General features: G+C 43.8%; 1 protein-coding gene and 1 pseudogene across 7 annotated transcripts in view; both read left to right on the top strand.

Annotated features, from left to right (window-relative positions):
- SASH1 (SAM and SH3 domain containing 1) overlaps positions 1 to 19374 on the top strand; it is a 334045-nt gene that overhangs the window by 244663 nt on the left and 70008 nt on the right. For all 7 annotated transcript variants that reach the window (XM_019424975.2, XM_019424977.2, XM_019424976.2 and 4 more), the window contains 4 exons: positions 4642 to 4682; positions 7206 to 7292; positions 9634 to 9746; positions 17068 to 17169. In XM_019424975.2, the coding sequence (XP_019280520.2) occupies positions 4642 to 4682; positions 7206 to 7292; positions 9634 to 9746; positions 17068 to 17169 (343 nt within the window). The remainder of the gene's footprint in view (positions 1 to 4641; positions 4683 to 7205; positions 7293 to 9633; positions 9747 to 17067; positions 17170 to 19374) is intronic.
- Positions 12284 to 13818, top strand: LOC109252462 (lanosterol 14-alpha demethylase-like; annotated as a pseudogene).

Raw genomic sequence — 19374 nt, 5'->3', positions numbered from 1 at the left:
TTTAATGTTATTTCAGCCGGGAAGGGTGAAAGCGTGTTCCCGGTTTTCCTTCTCCGCACGGACTCCTTCTCCTAAGTCCCGCTGCCTGCTTCACCTTCTTTCCCTGACCTCGAGGACTGGGTTGCCCTTGAGCCCAGGCCTCCTGCCACTTCTCTTCATTGTGTTCAGCTGGTCTTCTGGCTTTAAATGTGCAAGTGATTTCCAAATCCTGATCTTCAGTCCTCAGCAATGCCCGTGAACTCTAGACTCGCATACCCTACTGTGTCTTGAGTATCTCCACGGGGATGTTGAAGAAACACCTCAAACTTCCTGTGTGAGAGGAGACCTCTTGCTTTCTTCCTCCGTTCTCTCCCTACCCAGCCTTCCCCACGGGGGTGGGGCACATGTCATGCCAGCTCATCATTTAGGGTCTCTGTTCACCTCTCCCCTCTTGAGAGAAGACTTCTCTGTCCATCCCACCGAACATTCTCCCCCCTTCTCGATCTACACCGCCCACCTCGCTTCTCGCCCATCCTGAGCTCTAAGAGAACAGAGATCTTAACCTGTCTTATCTACTGCTACATTCTCAATGCCTCAGAGGATGCCAGCCTCATAATGGGAGTTGGATGAATGTGTATTGAAGGAAAGAATGAATGAGTGAGTGAGTGAGTGGGTGAAAACAAAGGAATGACGCATCTTAACAAAGAATTCGCTAAAGATTGAGGTAGGATGAAAGGAATCGGTTAAGTTCAGGGATGCTGTCCCTTATTTTCTTTTTATTATCTCATTCATAAGTCGTTTATTGAATTTTCTTAAGTGAACGTGAGTTCAGAGAGGGCTAAAGTAGCTTAGGGATCGTGAGGAAAAATATTTACACTGGGGTCTAATAGTTATTGACGTAGAGGTACTTCTGAGATCGAGATCAAAGACTAAATGCGAAACTCGAATTATTCAGTGCTTAAGTAGATGTTCAGAGCGCAGAGGGATGCTAATTATTGCGTCCTCATCATCGAAACCCGGAAACCCACGCTGAGGTTCCCATCCCTTTTACCCTGTTGACAGTGAAAGTGATGGATAGAAAAGGGCTGACGAACCTGCTTCCAGCCTGTGGGTCCCAGGCCTGTGGCGTCTGGCCGCAAGAAGGAGGTGCGGTGAGGAGGCCTCTTTGGAACTGACTTCTGAGCATTAATTTCTTCCACCAGGAGATCAGCAAATGACCCTTTCCACCTGCTGCCATCCAAATTTGGAATTTGGTTACATCATGGGTTTTTGCTCCTGCTGGATAGATTTTATAATCCGTCTCAGGGAGAAAGATGGCATTTCGCATCACCTGCTCTGCCAAGCCTCTCTTTGCAGGGACAATTCACTGCGTCCAAATTAAACTTCATACGATGTCGTTTTCCCCCTTTGCACATTGATGAGTTGGGGAGCCTCACACTTATGAAACACTGGCTTGCTGCTCTTTGGCCAGTGTCTAGATTGTGAACTCGCGGAACGTTAAAAATAAAAATTCCCGTTTGTCACCGCAAGATGAATAGAGGAGCTGCAGTGCCATCTGCTGGCCATGTGGGGAAATGCATGCAATCACTAGTGGAAACACGTTAACGAAGAGATCGAGAGTGCAAACCTGAGGATAAATTTTAAGTATGTGTCATAATTTGAAGAGAGTAGATAAAAATAAAAAATTAGAAGCTAGAATTTTATAGAGGAAAGCACATTTATATCTTGTGATAGCTGTGTGGTAGTGAGAACTTCTCTTTTTAGGCAGTGTGGGTTCTTGAGTATTTTTATAGTAGAAGACGTTCTTATTTTGCAGGAAGAATGAAAAATGGGTTGGAAATAGAAGTTAGCCTTTGCGTTTTTTTAAATAATAGGATAGAGTCCATTTTGCATACATTTTATCCAGAGAGGAAGAGCTCACCATCTGGGAGAAAGACAACTGGGTTGCCAGTGACGGGGGATGACTCTGTTGGCCTCTCACCAGCTGGTGGAACCTCAGACCACTTCTGGGGGCTGAGTGATGAACCGTCTGACTCTTGATTTCTGCTCTGGTCATGGTCTCATGGTTCGTGGGATCAAGCCCCACATTGGGCTCTGCGCTGACAGTGCTGAACCTGCTTGGGACTCTCTCCCTGTCTCTCTGCCCACCCCCCCCCCCCACTTTCACACACTCTTTCTCCCAAAATAAATAAATAAACTTAAAAAAAAACCCTTTAATTCGATAAAATTCCTTACAACTCAGTAAGGGTGTATTATTCTAAATCAGCAAAGGACTAAAGAAAAGCAATGTTTCTTGAGGCCATTTTCCCCATGAAAAGATTTCTTCTAGAAAAAAGCAAAAGTTCACATATTTATAGTTTATTACATAGTTAAGCAGTTGATCAAGAGCTGGGGATATTTGATATCTTTGATCCTTAGCAATTAGGTCAAGACTCTCCTAGTCCTTAGAGTGAGTGAGTTTAAAAATAAATGTGGCACTCTCTTTGCTGTATGCAGTAGACAAAAGTCGTAGATGGCTGTGCTGGAAGGTCATGACCAGTTGAGGTAAGGTGGACTGATGCGTATTACCATGACTTTGAGCTCAAAATGCGAGAGTAAAAAAAAAAAACCCACAAAACTTAAGAACCCAAACTTTAGCTCAAATATTAGTTCTTTAGAAAGGTTTTCAGCCTTAATCCCCAGCCAACTGGCCAACTGTCTATAGTTTGTTCTTCAGCTGCCATTGTGCCTTGCCTGTAATTCTGTGGCTCTGAGCGCTTTGACTGTACTGCTTCTGTTCCTTCTTCTTTTCTTCCTCCTTCTGCACCCCTGCCCTCCCTTCCCCTTCCTCCTGCTGTTCCTTCTCCTTTGCAAGTACTTCTCATTTGTTCACATTTTGTCACCCTCCCTACATCGAGAGTCCCATTTCTTCGTAATCATCCATATACCTTACTCGTAATAGCATTCGGTACCTTTTTGCTGAATGAATTAAAAACTGAAATGGCTTTTTAAATATCTTCAGTCATTTTCATTTTTGTGTGGATGGGAGGGCAGAGAGTAAGTAGATCCTTGGGGCTAAATCCTGGTGCAATTCGATGATGAGGTAGATTTTCCTTATTTTCTGTGTTCACAGCATCTCAGTAAGGGGAAATCATGACTTCAGACCGAGCTGTGGTCCTCAGCAAATGAGAGGATGCTTCCCCTACTTCTGTTCTTAGCAACCCCCGCCCTCCCCTCATCGGTAGGAGAGGTTTGTTAGATTCGTGTGCTAGTCGGAAACAGTTCTCTTCTCTCATTGAGGGTTTGAAGGTATTGGTGGGGCCTGAGCCTCTGTGCTCACCCGGCAGCCAGCGGTCAGCTAGTATCCATGCACCTGCTCTAAAGAGAGATGGCCCATCACAGGTGACTCTGCATGACAGAAAGGCCCTTCCTGCCCTCTCTGGTCACCTTCAATTCGAGAGGTCGTTTCAGCTGTAAGGCGGGCAGCAGATCGCCATTTGCCTATTCTGCTTCTCTTCCTCTGACCTCTTCAGGGTAACACGGTTCTAGACTCCCGACCTCGGTCTTCCCATGCATTCTCACGTCCAGGAGAGTTTTGTCAGATGCCCCCGCCTTCCTCCCTGGCAGAGGAACTTGTATTGGGAAGATTCAGGTATAAACCCCTGAGTAGCTGTGCTTCTGTGCGGAGGCAGGTTCCTTCTTCCTGGTTTTCCCTGTCAGCAAGTGGACACTGAACTCACTTACCCTCTAGGCTTCGGACCCACTTAATGAAAGACTGCGCTCCACCTCTACTCTGACCTTTTTGAGAGAACCCATTTTACCTTTCTTTGATTTCTTCCCTCCTTGCTTTAAGTTGGTGTCTGTCCATGTGTTTGCAAGAGAAACGCTTAATTGATTGGTTTGGGGCTGTGTTCGTGTTTCAAGGTATTTTGGCTTTTGTCTGTATCCGCAGTCACAAACGGGCAGCCAGGGTAGGGTGGGGTGTGGGCCAAATTTGGTGCCCAGACATGTATTGATTAACTTGGACACATTTTTACAAACATTGAATTATTTGCCATCACTGGAAAATGTGGAGCTCTCCCCCTCCTTTAAAAAAAAAAAAAAAAAAAAGCAGATTTCCTGGCTTCTCTTCGAACATAGAAAGATCTAGCAAGGCGGAGAGCGTGCTTGCGAATTGTCAGAAACCAACTGCAGAAACTACGCACTGTTGTCCCCCCCTTTTGTTTGGAGCATCTGATCTCCTACATTTCTCGTACAGCTGACCACTTTACTCACCTGCTGGCTTAAGGGGCTGGCATTGGTGTTGGGTCTTGATTTTTATTATTATTTGCTTTGTCTTCCCCACTTACACAAGAGACTTCTCGACGGCGATAACCTAACATGTAGTTCATAGTTCACACAAGTGGATTATCCAGTGATCATCTAGTAAAATCCATTCCCTTCATTCAATAGAGGTCTTACCCTGGAGTGAATCTTCACTACATGTTGACCAATGGGTCATGAGTGTGTTTCTAGAAAAGCCGCAGCTGGCTAGATAAGGGCAGTGGTAAACACCCTATCAGAATTCCCCTGGCTCTGCTGGTGGTATTGATGCTGGGTCAGACGAATTGGGAGGGTTTTCAGTTCTCACACCAATGCAAGGCTCCCTGGTAATCAGACTTTTTTTTTTTTTTCTTTTTCTAGGAGCACTCTTCCTAAGTCAAACTCAGAAGACGGCTCTGTAGGTCAGTACTCCTTTTCTTGGTTTAACGACTTAAAAGAATTTTAATACTTTATAGAACATACAAATGGTGAAAAAACAAAAACCACAAAGAATCTTTCCACCCAGAAAGAAACACTGTTAAGATTTCGATACATACCTTTCCTTTCTTTTTTTTTGCCCTGTATTTGTGTGGGCTTTCTTTTAAACATATTTGGGATCATACTCTACATATTATAATTTTTTTGTATTGAATAGGTCCTGAGCATTTTCCCACGTTGATTGAATATTCTTTGCAGTAAAAAATTTAAATCTGTATAATATTCCGTCATATTGGATGAACCATAATCAACCATCACTTCTTCGCTGGACGTTTAAGTTGCTTCTAATTTTTGCTCTCAGAGAATTGACACTATCCTAAAAATCTGTGAACCTATCCCTGATCATGTCCTTAGGATGAATTCTCTGATTTGGAACTTCTGAATCAAATAGTATGCACAATTAAGGTGTTACATGTCTTATATTTCCTTGATTATAAAATCCAGTCTTGCTTTAGTAACACCTTTTCTGTTTGGGTCAGAGTGAGCCTGGTAAGGTCGATTGTGATCAGGAGCAGAAGTGCTCAGATCAGGTTTCGACTTGGAGTTGAATCATGACCCTTCCAACTCAGTGGTTATGGCCTTGGGCAAGTCTCTTGCCTCCTGAAGCCTTGGTTTTCTCATCCACTAAATGGAAAACAATAATACATCATGTTCCTTGTACATATCAAATGAAATAAACCATTAGCTAGCAAAGTGCCTGGGTATGGTAAGTGCTCAATAAATGTTAGCTATTATTTATTTTTTAATTTGTACCTCCATTTTGGAAGCATTAAAAGAGAGGAAGGTGGTGGGGGGGGGGGAGTATACCTTCCAGTAAAAGAAATACATTATGATCCCTAATTGCCCTAGAGAAAGGTTGCCTTAGTGATAATCCTACCTCTGCTTTAACCCTGCGTGGCTGTTATTTGCTGCAGTGTTTAGCCAGAGACAGCAGGTGCCATCAAGGTCACTTTCAAGATTGTGAGTACATAGGAAGTCTCGGCCTAGCTGGCATGGGTTTTATCCCGTAGCTCCAGGGTGTATCGGAACTTAAATGAGGGCATCTTGTTGTGACACATGATGCCTTTTCTAGCCCGGGAGCCCTGTGGACACGGGTTTCCACACGTCTGTTTTGTGCCATATCGCCTGGCACCACCAGTCTAGACTGTGGAGACCCAACAGCGCATGACTCCGCTGGGTCCTGTTTCCAGTGGCCGCAGAGCAACCAGACACCAAATGGTGACAGTGACAAAGCCTCTGCTTTGAGCATGCCACATCTACGTGAGAGCTGCTCCTTCGTTTCATTTTTTTTTTTAATTTTTTTTTCTTTTAACGTTTATTTATTTTTGAGACAGAGAGAGACACAGCATAAACGGGGGAGGGGCAGAGAGAGAGGGAAACACAGAATCGGAAGCAGGCTCCAGGCTCCGAGCCATCAGCCCAGAGCCCGACGCGGGGCTCGAACTCGCGGAGCACGAGATCGTGACCTGAACCAAAGTCGGACGCTCAACCGACTGAGCCACCCAGGCGCCCCTCCTTCGTTTCATTTTTAAATAAAGACCCACTCTGTTCTTTTTATGTGCTCGCTTCCTTTCCTTTTGCCTTTTCAAAGGTATTCTGTATCAGTGACAATCAGAATCCTACCGAACACTGCAGATGTCTGGCCACGGCAGTGACATTGTTGTTAAGACAAGTGAGACTGTTCCCAGAACCGTCGGGGGTTGGGGGGGGAGGGGAGGAAGGAGGGGTCCCATTTGGGAGAGGTCACAGCAGGATCGCAGTCTGCTTTTCTTGTCATGGAACCCTGGGTAGCTGCAGATAGTAGGTCACCAAGTAGCCCGAATGCCAGAGGGGTGAGAGTCTCCTCTCCCATCCCGCCCACACCACGGCTGCACCCACGAGCCCTCCACACCCTAGAGAAGGCATGCAGGTCAACCCCACAGGCCCATGGGACCAGCTCTGTTGACTAATCCCCACGGGACATGCCAACCATTCTGTTCTCTTCATTAAATCTGCAATAACAGAACGAAGTCAAGATGGGGATCCACACCAGGGATAACGGCAAAACAAAGTTAACTTCTTAAAGCATCCTATTTGTGGTCTGGTCGAAATAATTGTGGCTGAGACCAGAGGGGGAGAATCTACCACAAGCCAAGACAAGGCAGAATTAGACATCGTAGTTAGACAACATCAAAGCGAATATAAGAATGTGTGTTTGGCCTGCCTTTTTGATGTTGCTTTATTTCTCATCTTAGCCCCACTGCACCATTACTTGCTGCTAGGAAATTTGCATTTCTTTTAAACAACTTTCTAGGCATTTCCAAGTCTTTCACAAACTAAAAGAGAAAAACTGTCTTTTTGTGAAATCAAAGTATTCTTATAAGCTTTGAATTCTAAAGAAGAGGCTACTTTTGTTATTAATGAATTTATTGCTTGTGCCTTCCTCCCCCCCACTTTTGTTTTTAAAGGAAAAGGAGATTGGAAGAAGAAAAATAAGTATTTCTGGCAGAACTTCCGAAAGAACCAGAAAGGAATAATGAGACAGACTTCAAAAGGTACTGTTACAGCTGATGGACAGTAGGTCCCTTTAGCTCTCAAATGCAGGGAAGCCCTGTGCCACTGGTCTAACTGCACGCTAGAGTGTCAGTGACTCTTTGCCTGGGCTCGTAAAGTCTTCAGCTTCTCTGACATTGCCTTCATTACTTTAAGACTTCACCCCAGTGGTGTTTTTTTGTTGGTGTTGTTTTTAAATCAAAGAAAATAAGATGAGAAGAGTCTGGCCAATCTTCCTTTTCATAGGTCTGACGGCGAAGACCAAATCTTTTGTTTTCTCGGTCGCGCCAACCTCAAGAAGATCTTGACCCTCCCAGATCCATCCTAAAAGGGTCTAGAAAGGCATAGCATTTGTTAGGGTTGGACCCACCCCCCACCCGGTCCTGCCACCTGGGGCCTTTGCAGTCTTCTGAACTTGCGACGCTTCTCTGTGGCAGGGACAGTTACGGGGTTGGGAAACTCTAACGGTCTGACATCATGGGAATTTGCCTGGGCAGCTTTGTGAAGGGAGTCCTGCCCTCCTCTTGGCCGTGTCTTTGTTGTTGTTTATATAGTAAGTAAATATGTCGTCCCTTTGCGGCCCCGTTATGTAATTTATGTTTCCCCAGTATTCAGAGAGGGAACAGAAACAGAAACAAAGCCACTTCTGGATTCCGGTCCAGCCGAATGAGGTTATCATGAGATGAAAACTTTCAGTTGCTCACCAGTGACACTGTTTGTTTTCTTTTACAAAGTCGTAGCGTCCTACCCTGTTCAGAATGCTTCCCCAGTCATCGGGACACACGGAAATGAGAAAAGCGGACAGGGACAGCACGTACACCGGTTAGCGCACCTGGGTCCTCGGCAACATTCGGTGGGGTCATTTCAGTTGTCCTGCCATAAAGCTAGGACGCTTCGACATTGCCAGTGTTTCCTTTTGGTACGCACCCAGGATCACTTGGGATGCAGAGTAAGCCTTGGATCCCAACAAAGTCTTATTTAGAAAGAAAGGAAAGGAAAAAGAGAGCGAGAAAGGGATGGGGGGAGGGAGGAAGCCAATAGTTTGCTGGCGCGTGTGGATTTAAAAAAAAACACACACACAAAAACAAAAACAAATCCAGCCAGCTCCCCATCGCCCCCTCCACCATCGGAGGCGACGCAGATAGTAAAATGAATCAAACCAGCAGGCTTGTCTCCTCACCCAGCACACGCTATTATTCTTCCGGACAAGTAGATGAGTGGCGAAGGGAGCGTGAGTGGTATTTCTGGACTGATTGATTACAAAATGGAAATGAGATAGGGAAACCCGGGGGAACGTGAATTCCAGGGTTGCCCCGACTGCAGCGGGTTCCTGCCGATCTGCGGCCGGACTCTTGTACTGTCCCTCTAGACCAAGGGCAAATTTAGCCATAGCCCAGCATCCTAGTGACACCGAAGCTGGCAAAGTATGCGTAAGAAAGACCGGGCAGGAGAAAGATGAGCGACCAGAGTGTGGGCTTGTTCCCAGTCTGTGCATTACAGCCTCACACGCTGACCAAAAGCACACAAGCCAACGTGGCTCACGTATATTACAGGCAGTGGCCATCCGTTGGCTTTGCGGAAAAGCACTTTGGAAGGATCTTAGCGAGGATGGCCCCGAGCAGTTCTGGCTGCCTTCAGTTTTGAGTGGCAAGCTGAGTTCCCTCCCAGTTTGGATGCGTGTTTATGACGAGGCTTTCAGATGTATACATATATGATAACCTTCCCTCCAGTGAACCAAAATGCCGCATCCCTGCGATTGTATTTATTTGTGCTTCTCCTGTGAGGAACGACAGTCGCACAGTTTAGGAAGAATCTAGGGTCTCACCGGGCTGTAGGTCTTGTTCTGCCGCTGACTCTGTGACCTTCAAGTTCTGTGTCGTGAAAGAGGGGTCCCTCCCTCCCCTCCCCAAAAAACTTTCCTCTTGTTCATATTTGAAATGGAAGGACACAGAGGACCATAGCCAAAGGAACTTTGGAATGCTTATCGGCTCTAAGCAGGTCTTTAAATTAGGTCTCCATCCCCCGCTGCTATTCCAGACTTCCTGTCAGCTTTCTTCCAAAACAACTCTGCTAGACCCTCCATCACAAAGGCTCCGATCGCTTTGAAGGGTCTGTGTCTATGGTAACGTCCATAGGCTCTCGGAGCCTGTTTCTCGATAAGACGGACTCGTTGGCTTATTCAAAAGTAGCCCGTTACTGCTTCCCTTGCTCCAGTAACGTACCATGCTACACAGCGCCCTTGAATTACCTCCTTCTCTAGCCCGGAACGAGCGAGGAGCTTTCAGGATTAGCATTCTGTTTTCTCTTGTTTCTTCATTCCGGTCTTTTGTCTTCAATCTCTAGGAGAAGATGTGGGCTACGTTGCCAGCGAGATAACAATGAGTGATGAGGAACGGATTCAGCTGATGATGATGGTCAAGGAGAAGATGATCACCATTGAGGAAGCACTTGCAAGGGTAAGAGCATAGATGATTTGGTTTACATTTGTGAGTCCTTGGCCCCCCTGACATGGAAAAATGTTTGGGGACTGCTGAAGCCTGAATGTTTACGTCCGCCCTCCCCCACAACCCCCAGATCCATATATTAAATTCCCATGCCCAATGCCGTGTTATTCGGAGGTAAAGCCTTTAGGGGTACTTAGGTTCTAAGGGTGGAGTCCTCATGAATAGACCGAGTGAGCTTATAAAAGAGGCCCCAGAGAGTTCCCACACCCCTTCCCCCATGTGAAGACCCGTGGTGAGAACATTGCTGTCTGTGAACCAGGAAGCAGGTCGTTACCACACACTAAATCTGCCATCCCCTTGATCTGGGACTTTCTAGCCTCCAGAATGATGAGGAATTTCTGTTGTTTTTAAGCCACCTGCTCTATGGCAGGTTGTTATCGCAGCTGTAGGGGACTAAAACCAGTGCCTCAAAGGGTACAGGGATAGATGAAAATAGCGTTTTGATGATAACTTTGGTGGCGGTCATCAGGTACCTATGTCATCGGATAAAATACTGATTCCACTCTCTTTACTTAATACAAGCATTCCATGTTGTACGTTTTGATTTCCATCTTCAGCGACTACATGAGTAAATGAATGGCAAATATTTTTGAGCTGTGGACCACTTTAACGAGGAAAATGACTCTCTGAATGCCATTGCAAAATTCCCAAGCCTCATCAAAAGATTGATAAGAACGTAATAAGGACAAAAAATTAGTAAATAAAAAGCCGAGTAAAATTTAATATAGGACAACCATTGCAAACGTCGGTTCCGTAAGAGACTATCACAAACGAAACTCTGAATAACCTAAAAGTTAAGCTTTAGGTCTACTTTAAACTTTTGCTTCCTTTTATTTCTAAGTAGATATTAATTACAGTTTAGTGTGGCACCCACTTTTTGCTCAGAGTTAAATAGAGCACTAAAAGAACCTAATTAACCCTTAGGGGACTGGGGTAGCATTTGTTACTGAGGTCACAGTTATTAAGAGATTTCCTAGGGGCGCCTGGGTGGCGCAGTCGGTTAAGCGTCCGACTTCAGCCAGGTCACGATCTCGCGGTCCGTGAGTTCGAGCCCCGCGTCAGGCTCTGGGCTGATGGCTCGGAGCCTGGAGCCTGTTTCCGATTCTGTGTCTCCCTCGCTCTCTGCCCCTCCCCCGTTCATGTTCTGTCTCTCTCTGTCCCAAAAATAAATAAAAAACGTTGAAAAAAAAAATTAAAAAAAAAAAAAAAAAAAGATTTCCTACTTGGTTGTTGCCAAACCAACTGACTGATGGACTCTTGGGTTTCCACTTTGATCAGCTGGTTTGGTGCTGTGTAGGCAGTGATAAATTCGGCAGGTTTAGAAACAAACGAAAACTTTTAAGTCACCAAGGAACCATTTAATGTGTTAAGACTAGACCACGAAGTAGAATCTGAAAGACCTGAAACCTTGAAACTGTGACAGGAACCCTCAATTTAGTTTAGTGTACCTGACTCTAAACCTCAACAGTTTAAAAGAAAAAAAAAAAAAAAGGTTTAATTTATTGCTGAGACAATTATGGGGGGGGAAAAAAAGCACTTGAAAGGAATGGGAGGTGGGACTGGGTGTAGCAGGAGGCCTGAAGGCCAAGGCCACCTTCAGACGCCCATCTGCTGACTTCTCTTGCTCCGTCGACTCGAAAAACTGGAGGTGACCTCGGCCTGCAGTGTCCCTGGTGGACCAAAGTAGTGCTGGGCCAGCGATGGAACAGATGACAGGTGCCAACCCCTTGTCCTTGCTGCAGATCCCCTTTCACGCTCAGCCCGGTCTCCCTCCTCCACCACCCCTCTGGCCACCTGGCCCAGCTGCCAGCGGAAACACAGGGTCCTCTGTGTATTTTCTTTCCAGTTCCGTTCCTCGAGCATGGCATGGCATTTGGGGAAATATCCAACTGGATGCCTAGAAGATACGTGTGAGAAACACGAACCTGCATTTAGTTTTACCGCGACAGGCGAGATGTTTACTTCTGGGGAGAAATGCCGCCTGCCTTGCCCTTTTAATCATAAAAATGAAGATCAGAATGCAGACGATGTCTACAGTCGTCTGGCCACACCTATGTTTGGAAAGGGAGTTGCATGGGATGTACCTAATCCAGTTTTCCTGGGGCAGAAGAAAATATTAAAAGTGGCCTTGGGCCGCCTGGGTGGCTCAGTTGGTTGAGGTTCTGATTCTTGATTCCGGCTCAGGTCATGATCTCACGGTTCGGGGGTTCGAGTCCCACGTCAGGTGCCACGCGGACAGTGGAGCCTGCTTGGGATTCTCTCTCTGCTCCTCCCCCGCTCATGTGTGCGCACATGCGTGCACTCTGTCTCTCTCTCTCAAAATAAAAACTTTCTAAAAAGGGGCCTTAACATGGTCAGTTTTAGGTAGCACATTTCTCCCATGCAAGTAATAATCAGGCCTGACCCTGCTTGGCTTCCGAGATCAGGCGAGATCGGGTGCGTTCAGGGTGGGAGGCCCGTAGACTAGGTGGCACATGTCTCTAGTTTGAAAAGCAACAAAGGAATATTTTCAAAGGTGGAGAGAAAAGTTAATTCGAAGCTCTGTCCGAGCCGATCATTTTACCAGCTAGCCACTGTTTACAGGAAAGGAAATCAGAAGTTAATGCCACGCGAAGGTGACACGGCGGTGTGTGCATTCGGGTGGAGAATTTAGCCGTGCCGTCCGTCTGTTCCCAGGTGGGCAGCCTTGCCGACTCTCGGGGCAGAGCTCCATCAAGAGGTCAAAAACATTTTCTGTAAGGCGATCCAGAAGCACAGGTTTTGGTGAAGAACAAAACCGATGACGTTCTCCAAACTTTACGAGATTCTGCACGCTAAGATGGGTGTCCTTTGCCAGACGATGAAGTAGCAGGGAAGCCCTTTGGCCCGCCCTCGATAGGGCAGCATACGTCTTCAGCTACTAGTGCCTGGATGGGCTGCTGCATTGGCCAGAGACAGCACACTTGAAGCAAGACGTTATTTAGAGCAGATAATAGTCTGTGGAAAGGATCTGCCTCTTTAATGACCAGGTCAAGGAGCTAAATTTACTTGGTCGTGGTATTAAAAGAAAACCCTTTGACTTGAACCTCTCGATGAGAATGGTCCTTCAGGACATCGGGTGTAGGTTTCTCTCACTGTCAATCAGACACCTTAAGACCCGTGGGTAGAACGTCTAAATGTTACCCCTGAGGGGACGACCCAGGATCAGGAGAGAAATTTGCCTGTGAGCTGTTTGTGGAGCTGGGAGTATCCCCCGGTACATCCTTGTATTGGGAGCATTTTGTGTAATGTCAAAGACAGGTTGGTCCGTTATGCTTTGTTTATATGAATTTGATCTCATTGATGGATGTTTTATACACAGCCGTGATTCGCACACCTGAAAATCCCAGTTGTCGATACCAACTGAGATCAAAGTGAAAAAGGCTACAAGGAATTAATATGTGAAACACCACTGTAAGCCGCAAAGCAGCATTTGAAGAGAATGACCTTTGTGAAACAACTCTGTATTTTTTTGAATGTGTAATTTAAACAGACAGTGGCTTAACTTAGGGTTTTTATATTTTGTTAACTGAATACTTCCATCAAATCTAACAGCACTTCAAACATTTTCTAATAGTTTTGTGGTGGATACTTACTACATATGCTTTAGAGAAGTCAAGCTTATTAGTAAAAAAAAATTGGGAGGGGTCTAGGTAATTAGCATATTCCATATAACACAACTTCCAGGTGCTAATTTTTTAAAAAATATATATTTTTTTGAAGGGGAGAGAGACAGAGTGTGAGCGGGGGAGGGACAGAGAGAGAGGGAGACACAGAATCGGAAGCAGGCTCCAGGCTCTGAGCCATCAGCACAGAGCCCAATGCAGGGCTCAAACCCATAAATTGTGAGATCATGACCTGGGCCGAAGTTGGACACTTAACCAACTGAGCCACCAAGGTGCCCCCCAGGTGCTAATTTTAAAAGCATATGTAACTCTTGGTAAGTAAGTTCAGGGTGTTCACATCTTGGGATAGTTCTGAGATACTTGGAATCCACAGGCTATTCATTTATCGGGTACTTTTTGTGGTGTGTGAGGATGGGTGGGTAGGGAATAAACTCCGTTCTAAAGTTTTGGCTAGAAGAGAACTCTCTTGCTTTGGAACAGTAATGCTCAGCATGATGGAGCTATGTCGTAGGAAGATATGTCCTTTGACATTTTACCTGGAAGCACTATCTATAGGAAATTGAGGGAGACCTGTAACCATGATTTAATAATCATATTTCCTAAAATATAATTATCAATACAAAAGACTACTCATGTAACTTGATCCAGTTACTAAATATTACATATTTATCCATCTGGAAAACATGTGGCTGGTTCCATAAGGTCGTATCTGTGTGAAAGTCCTAAATAAAGTCTTTGGGGCTTATTAAAAAAAAAAGGGGGGGGGGCTCAATGTTTGTTGCTGACTTGACTGCCGCTAAGTGAGGGAAGGTAGCAGAAGAGCCAGAGGAAAAATCTGGACAGAGATGCGATTTTAGGAGAAATCTAGCTTCAGAACCATCCCCTAGGGAGTAGGGAGCCCTGGAAGGTGAATTGCCTTGTAAAGTTGTCCTGCCAGAGAAAGAGAGGCTTAAAGCTGATTGGGGAGGAGGAGGCAGCCTTCTAGATACCTCTGGGAAATGAATCCTGTCGACCACGGAGAGTTCTCCAGAGAGAATTATAGGGTGTAGATGTGAGCCCAAATCCACAGTAACTGGGGAAGTGATGAACAGTTTTGGCAACAGAGTCTGGGCATCTGGTATACCAGAGCTCACACTTATAAACTGGGAACCTATATATATTATTAAATTATTTCCTTGCAGCAGCAACTGTGATCAGTCACAGAGATCTGGACAACTACAGAGGCTTATGGACAGAATCCATAGGAAAACAACAAAATGATTGTGGGGTTTTTAAAATAGATCCCATGGGTGAAAAATGGTAAAGATCTATCTCCGAGAAGAAGCAGAAAAGAACTTAATCACTGTCTCCAAGTATATGAAGGATGATTAAACAACATCTCTTCAGGATGTACTGAAGAGTGTTTTGTTTTATTTTGTTTTAATCTCTACTGAGGACAGAATAAAAGGAAATGAAGTTAAATTGCAGCTGGAGGGGATTTAGATTAGATATAATATAAATGTTCTTTTCTTGTAGAAATGGGACATTTTAGTATCTCCTCAAAGGTTTTAAAAATAGAGTAAGCATTAACCTACTAAAAGATGGCCATCCCTCTAGGAATCATGTCCTAGACTTCAAGTATGAGCAAACTATGGGACTTAAGAAAATAGGATGTGAAAGGAGTATTTCCTCCTGAGACAGACACACACGCACGTGCACACACACACACATACACGTGCACACACATACTTCTGTCATTGTTTTAAAACTGTACATTTGCTTTAAAAGATCTAAGTTCTCAAATGAAATCATCAATTGTCTTTCTTCCATGAAGTTATATTTAAGTCAGAGCTTCTTTGGGAGCAAAGTGGAATATAAAAGAGTAGTTATATATATATATACATACATATATGTATATATATATGTATGTATGTATATGTATATGTATATATATATATATATATGTATATGTATATAAAATCAGGTTAGGTTTTCCCCTTGTAAAATGCACTTCAAATTCTTTTTAGAGATCCTGTTTTATAACTCTAAAACGTAGAATTTTATTTTTTAATTTTTTGTAATGTGGGGGAGGGGCAGAGAGAGAGGGAGACACAGAATCCGAAGCAGGCTCCAGGCTCTGAGCTGTTAGCACAGAGCCCGATGTGGGGCTTGAACCACAAACGGTGAGATCATGACCTCAGCCGAAGTTGGACACTTAACCGACTGAGCCACCCAGGAGCCCCAGGAAAGAGCATTCTCCTACATAAATGTACTATAAAGATTAGAGTAAAAATAATGCCCCTAATGTGCTAAAATGATATTAAATGTACTAAAATGTATTAAAATGATATTAGCAAAGAGCAAACGCTCAAACTCTTGGAGTTGATGTGAACTTTGAGTTCTCTTTGATCTGAAACCACAAGGGTGGTGATAATACTATGCTCATACTGAGTCTGTTGCATGCGTTCGGTGTGCTAAGAGTTTTGTTGTATTAAGTGATTGTGGTAGTTGTTTCGTGAGATAGTTTTCCGTCAACCTCATTTTCAAACTGAGGCACGGAGGAGTTACGTAATTGGCCCAGGGGTTCCCGATTGGTTCTGCAGCCAATCAATCACTATGATCTGCCTTCCCCAGTCTGTCTCCCGTCACAAGTATGCACAGAAAAGAATTTCCTGGTAGGAGTGATACTTCAGAAAGTTGCTTTTCCCTCGAGGGATATTGTCAACATGATGACTTTGCTACATCTGTGTAGCTCCTGTAGGTTGAAGACCATCTCCTGGGCTATTAGGTCAGATCATTCATTTCTGGTTTTCTGGTGTCTTGATTTATGGAACTGATTTAATCAGTGTCTTAAATTTGTATCTAAAAACTACTTTATAATAGAATTTTAATACAATGGCAACTTCAGTGTATTTTGTTGCAGAGTTAAATTTCTACATGTTTTATGAAAACACACTTGGAACTTCTCACATTTGCCATTCTAAAAGACCTTTCATCGAATTCTGTTGCCTTAAAATTTGCCAATTTCTTATAATATCTCACTTGTCTTTCTATTTCAGAAAGTAGAAACCTAGTGTCCAAACCCAAACTTTAGATTAGTCTCTGAACATATTCTAGATAGTTGGTTATTTTCCTCTCATCCACAAGGTTCTCCAATAAAGCCCATAATGTTTGTTAGGTGATAACATGTAACTGGTAACTTGAAGCAGTCTAGAACAAGAAAAGCAAGTGATTTTAGAATGTCCATTTCCGGCTTCCACCTGTGTCTTATCAAAATGTCCATAGTCTACCCCATTGTGTCTTCTACAAAGAGAAGTAATTCAGAGGCCACCCTACAGACAATTTCTGTTTTTGAACTTACAATTGAACTGAGAAAGATCAGTGTTGATGCTGGAGGGCCTTGGAGTGAAAATCAAGGTTGTTTTTAGAACACGGGATACAAAGAGTCCGTTGTGCCCGTCAGGTTGGTGTAGATGAAAAATCACAGGGCAGGCCGCCCGTTTCCCTCTCAGTTTCGAGAACCTCGTCTTTGGCCGGCACTGAGACCCCAGCAGTGGCATGAAGAAGGTGCCCAGAACATTCTCTCTGCTGCTTGGTAGACAGCCCTGGCCGTTATTTTCATTTCAGTCTTTCATTTTCTCTTGTTGTAGCTCAAAGAGTATGAGGCCCAGCACCGGCAGTCAGCGGCCTTGGACCCTGCCGACTGGCCAGACGGTTCCTACCCGACGTTCGATGGCTCGTCAAACTGCAACGTAAGTTTGCTGTCTCTTTGAGCATCTCGACCACTTCTACCAGACAGTAGATCTTAGGCAGTTTCTGCCTTTGGACTTCTTTCTGCATCTACCAGGTCCCACCCAGATCTGAAGATAAGTGTCTCTTCTGACACATTACTCAGTTTTCTTTGCTTGATAGACTTACCTGCAGTCCAAACAGTGCTAGTCATGCTCTGTTTTTTAGTTGTAAATTCTGTGTAACTTAACATTTAATCTTCTAAGCACTTTCAGTTCGATTAATATTCAGTTAAGTGGCATTAAGCACGAATGCTGTGCAATCATCACCAAAATCTACTTCCAGAACTTTTTCATCATCCAAAACAGAAATTCCATAGTCATTAAACAGTAACTCCCTTTCCCTCATTTTGGGAAACCACCACTCTACTTTTTATCCCTATGAAATTTGACTATTCTAGGTCCTTTATGTACATGGGATCGCAGTCTTTGTCCTTCCGTGTCGGGTTTATTGCATGTAGCATAATGTTTTCAAGGTTCATCCACCTTGCGGCCCATGCCAGAAGTTCATTCCTTTTCTAAGGATAAATAATATGCCACCATATAGATAGACCGCATTTTGTTTATCCATTTATCTGCTGATTGACACTTGGGTGTTCTACCTTTTGGCTGTTGTGAAAAAATGGTGCTGTGAACATCGGTATACAAATATCTGAGTCCTTGCTTTCACTTCTTTTCAGTGCGTCTCTTGGAGTAAAATTTCTAGATCACATGTTAATTACATGTTTACTTTTGTAAGGAACCACTCTACTGTTTTCCACAGTGGTTGAATCATTATATATTTCTGACAGCAATGTGTGAAAGTTTCAGCTCTGTACTTCTCACCAACACTTGTAATTTCCCCCTTTTTCGTTAATAGCTATCCTAAAGGGTATAAAATGGTAATGAGAAGGTATATATATATATATATATTCCTTAAAGAAATGTCTATTCAAGTTCTTTGCTCATTCTTGAATTGGGTTGTTTTATTGTTGGCTGTTGAATTACAGGCGTTCTTTGCATATTCTGGCTATTAATCCCTCGTCAGAAGCACGATGTGTAAATAGTTTCTTTCATTTTGCGGTTGCCTTTTTCACTGTCTTGACAGTGTCCACACCCAGCATGAAGCCCGATGCGGAGCTCGATCCCACGACCCTGGGATCGTGACTTGAGCTGAAACCAAGAGTAGGATGCTTAATCGACCGAGCCACCCACACATCCTCTCCCATTTTCTTTTAAGAGTTTTATAGTTTCAGCTCTTAAGTTTAGGTCTTTGGCCCATTTAAAGTTAATGTTTATATATGATGTAACATATGGGTCCAACTTCATTCTTTTGTAGATAGATAACCCAGTTTTCCCAGAACCATTTGTTGAAAAGACTGTTCTTTCCTCATTAAATGGCCTTGGCGTCCTTTTAAAAAATTAATCGACCGTATGCTGGGGTTTAATTCTGGGCTCTCTGATTTTATTCCGTTGGTTTACATGTCTGTCCTTTGTAGGTATCCTACTGTTTTGATTAGTGTCGCTTTGTAGTAAGTTTTGGAATCAAGAAGTGCAAGGCCTCCAGCTTGGTTCTTCTTTTTCAGATTGTTTTGGCTGCTCCGCTCCCTTGAGATTTCTTGTGAATTTTAGGATGGGTTTTTCTGTTTCTGCAACAGATGCTGTGAGATTCATTTTTGTTTTGTTTTTGTTTGTTTGATTTTTTTTTTATTTTATTTTTTTTGATGCCATGAGATTTTGACGGGGATTGCGCTGGGTCTGTAGCTTGATCTGGATGGTATTGTCATCTTAACGTGAAGTTTTTCCAACCCATGTACGCAGGATATCTTTGCATTTATTTGTCTTCTTTCATTTCTTTCAGCAATGTTTTATAATTTTCAGTGTATATGTCTTGCCTTAAGTTTATTTTTAAGTATTTTATCATTTTTTTGATGCTATCGTAAGTCAAATTGTTTCCTTATTTTCTTTTTCACATTGTTCATTGCTAGCGTATAAAAACAAAACTGATTTTCACATGTTGATTTTGTGGCCTGCAACTTTGTGGAATTGGTTTGTTTGTTTATTAAAGTTTACTCACCTGTTTTTTAGAGAGAAAGCAAGCAGGGGAGGGACAGAGAGAGAGGGAGATAGAGAATCCCAAGCAGGCTCTGCGCAGTCAGATCTGTGAGATCATGATATGAGCCGAAACCA

The sequence above is a fragment of the Panthera pardus genome, unplaced genomic scaffold (genome assembly GCF_024362965.1).
Source record: "Panthera pardus isolate Hobbes unplaced genomic scaffold, ASM2436296v1 HiC_scaffold_17, whole genome shotgun sequence".
Classification (NCBI taxonomy): Eukaryota; Metazoa; Chordata; class Mammalia; order Carnivora; family Felidae; genus Panthera; species Panthera pardus.
Note: the sequence above shows the minus strand (reverse complement) of the source record. Positions and strands in the feature narration are given on the sequence as shown.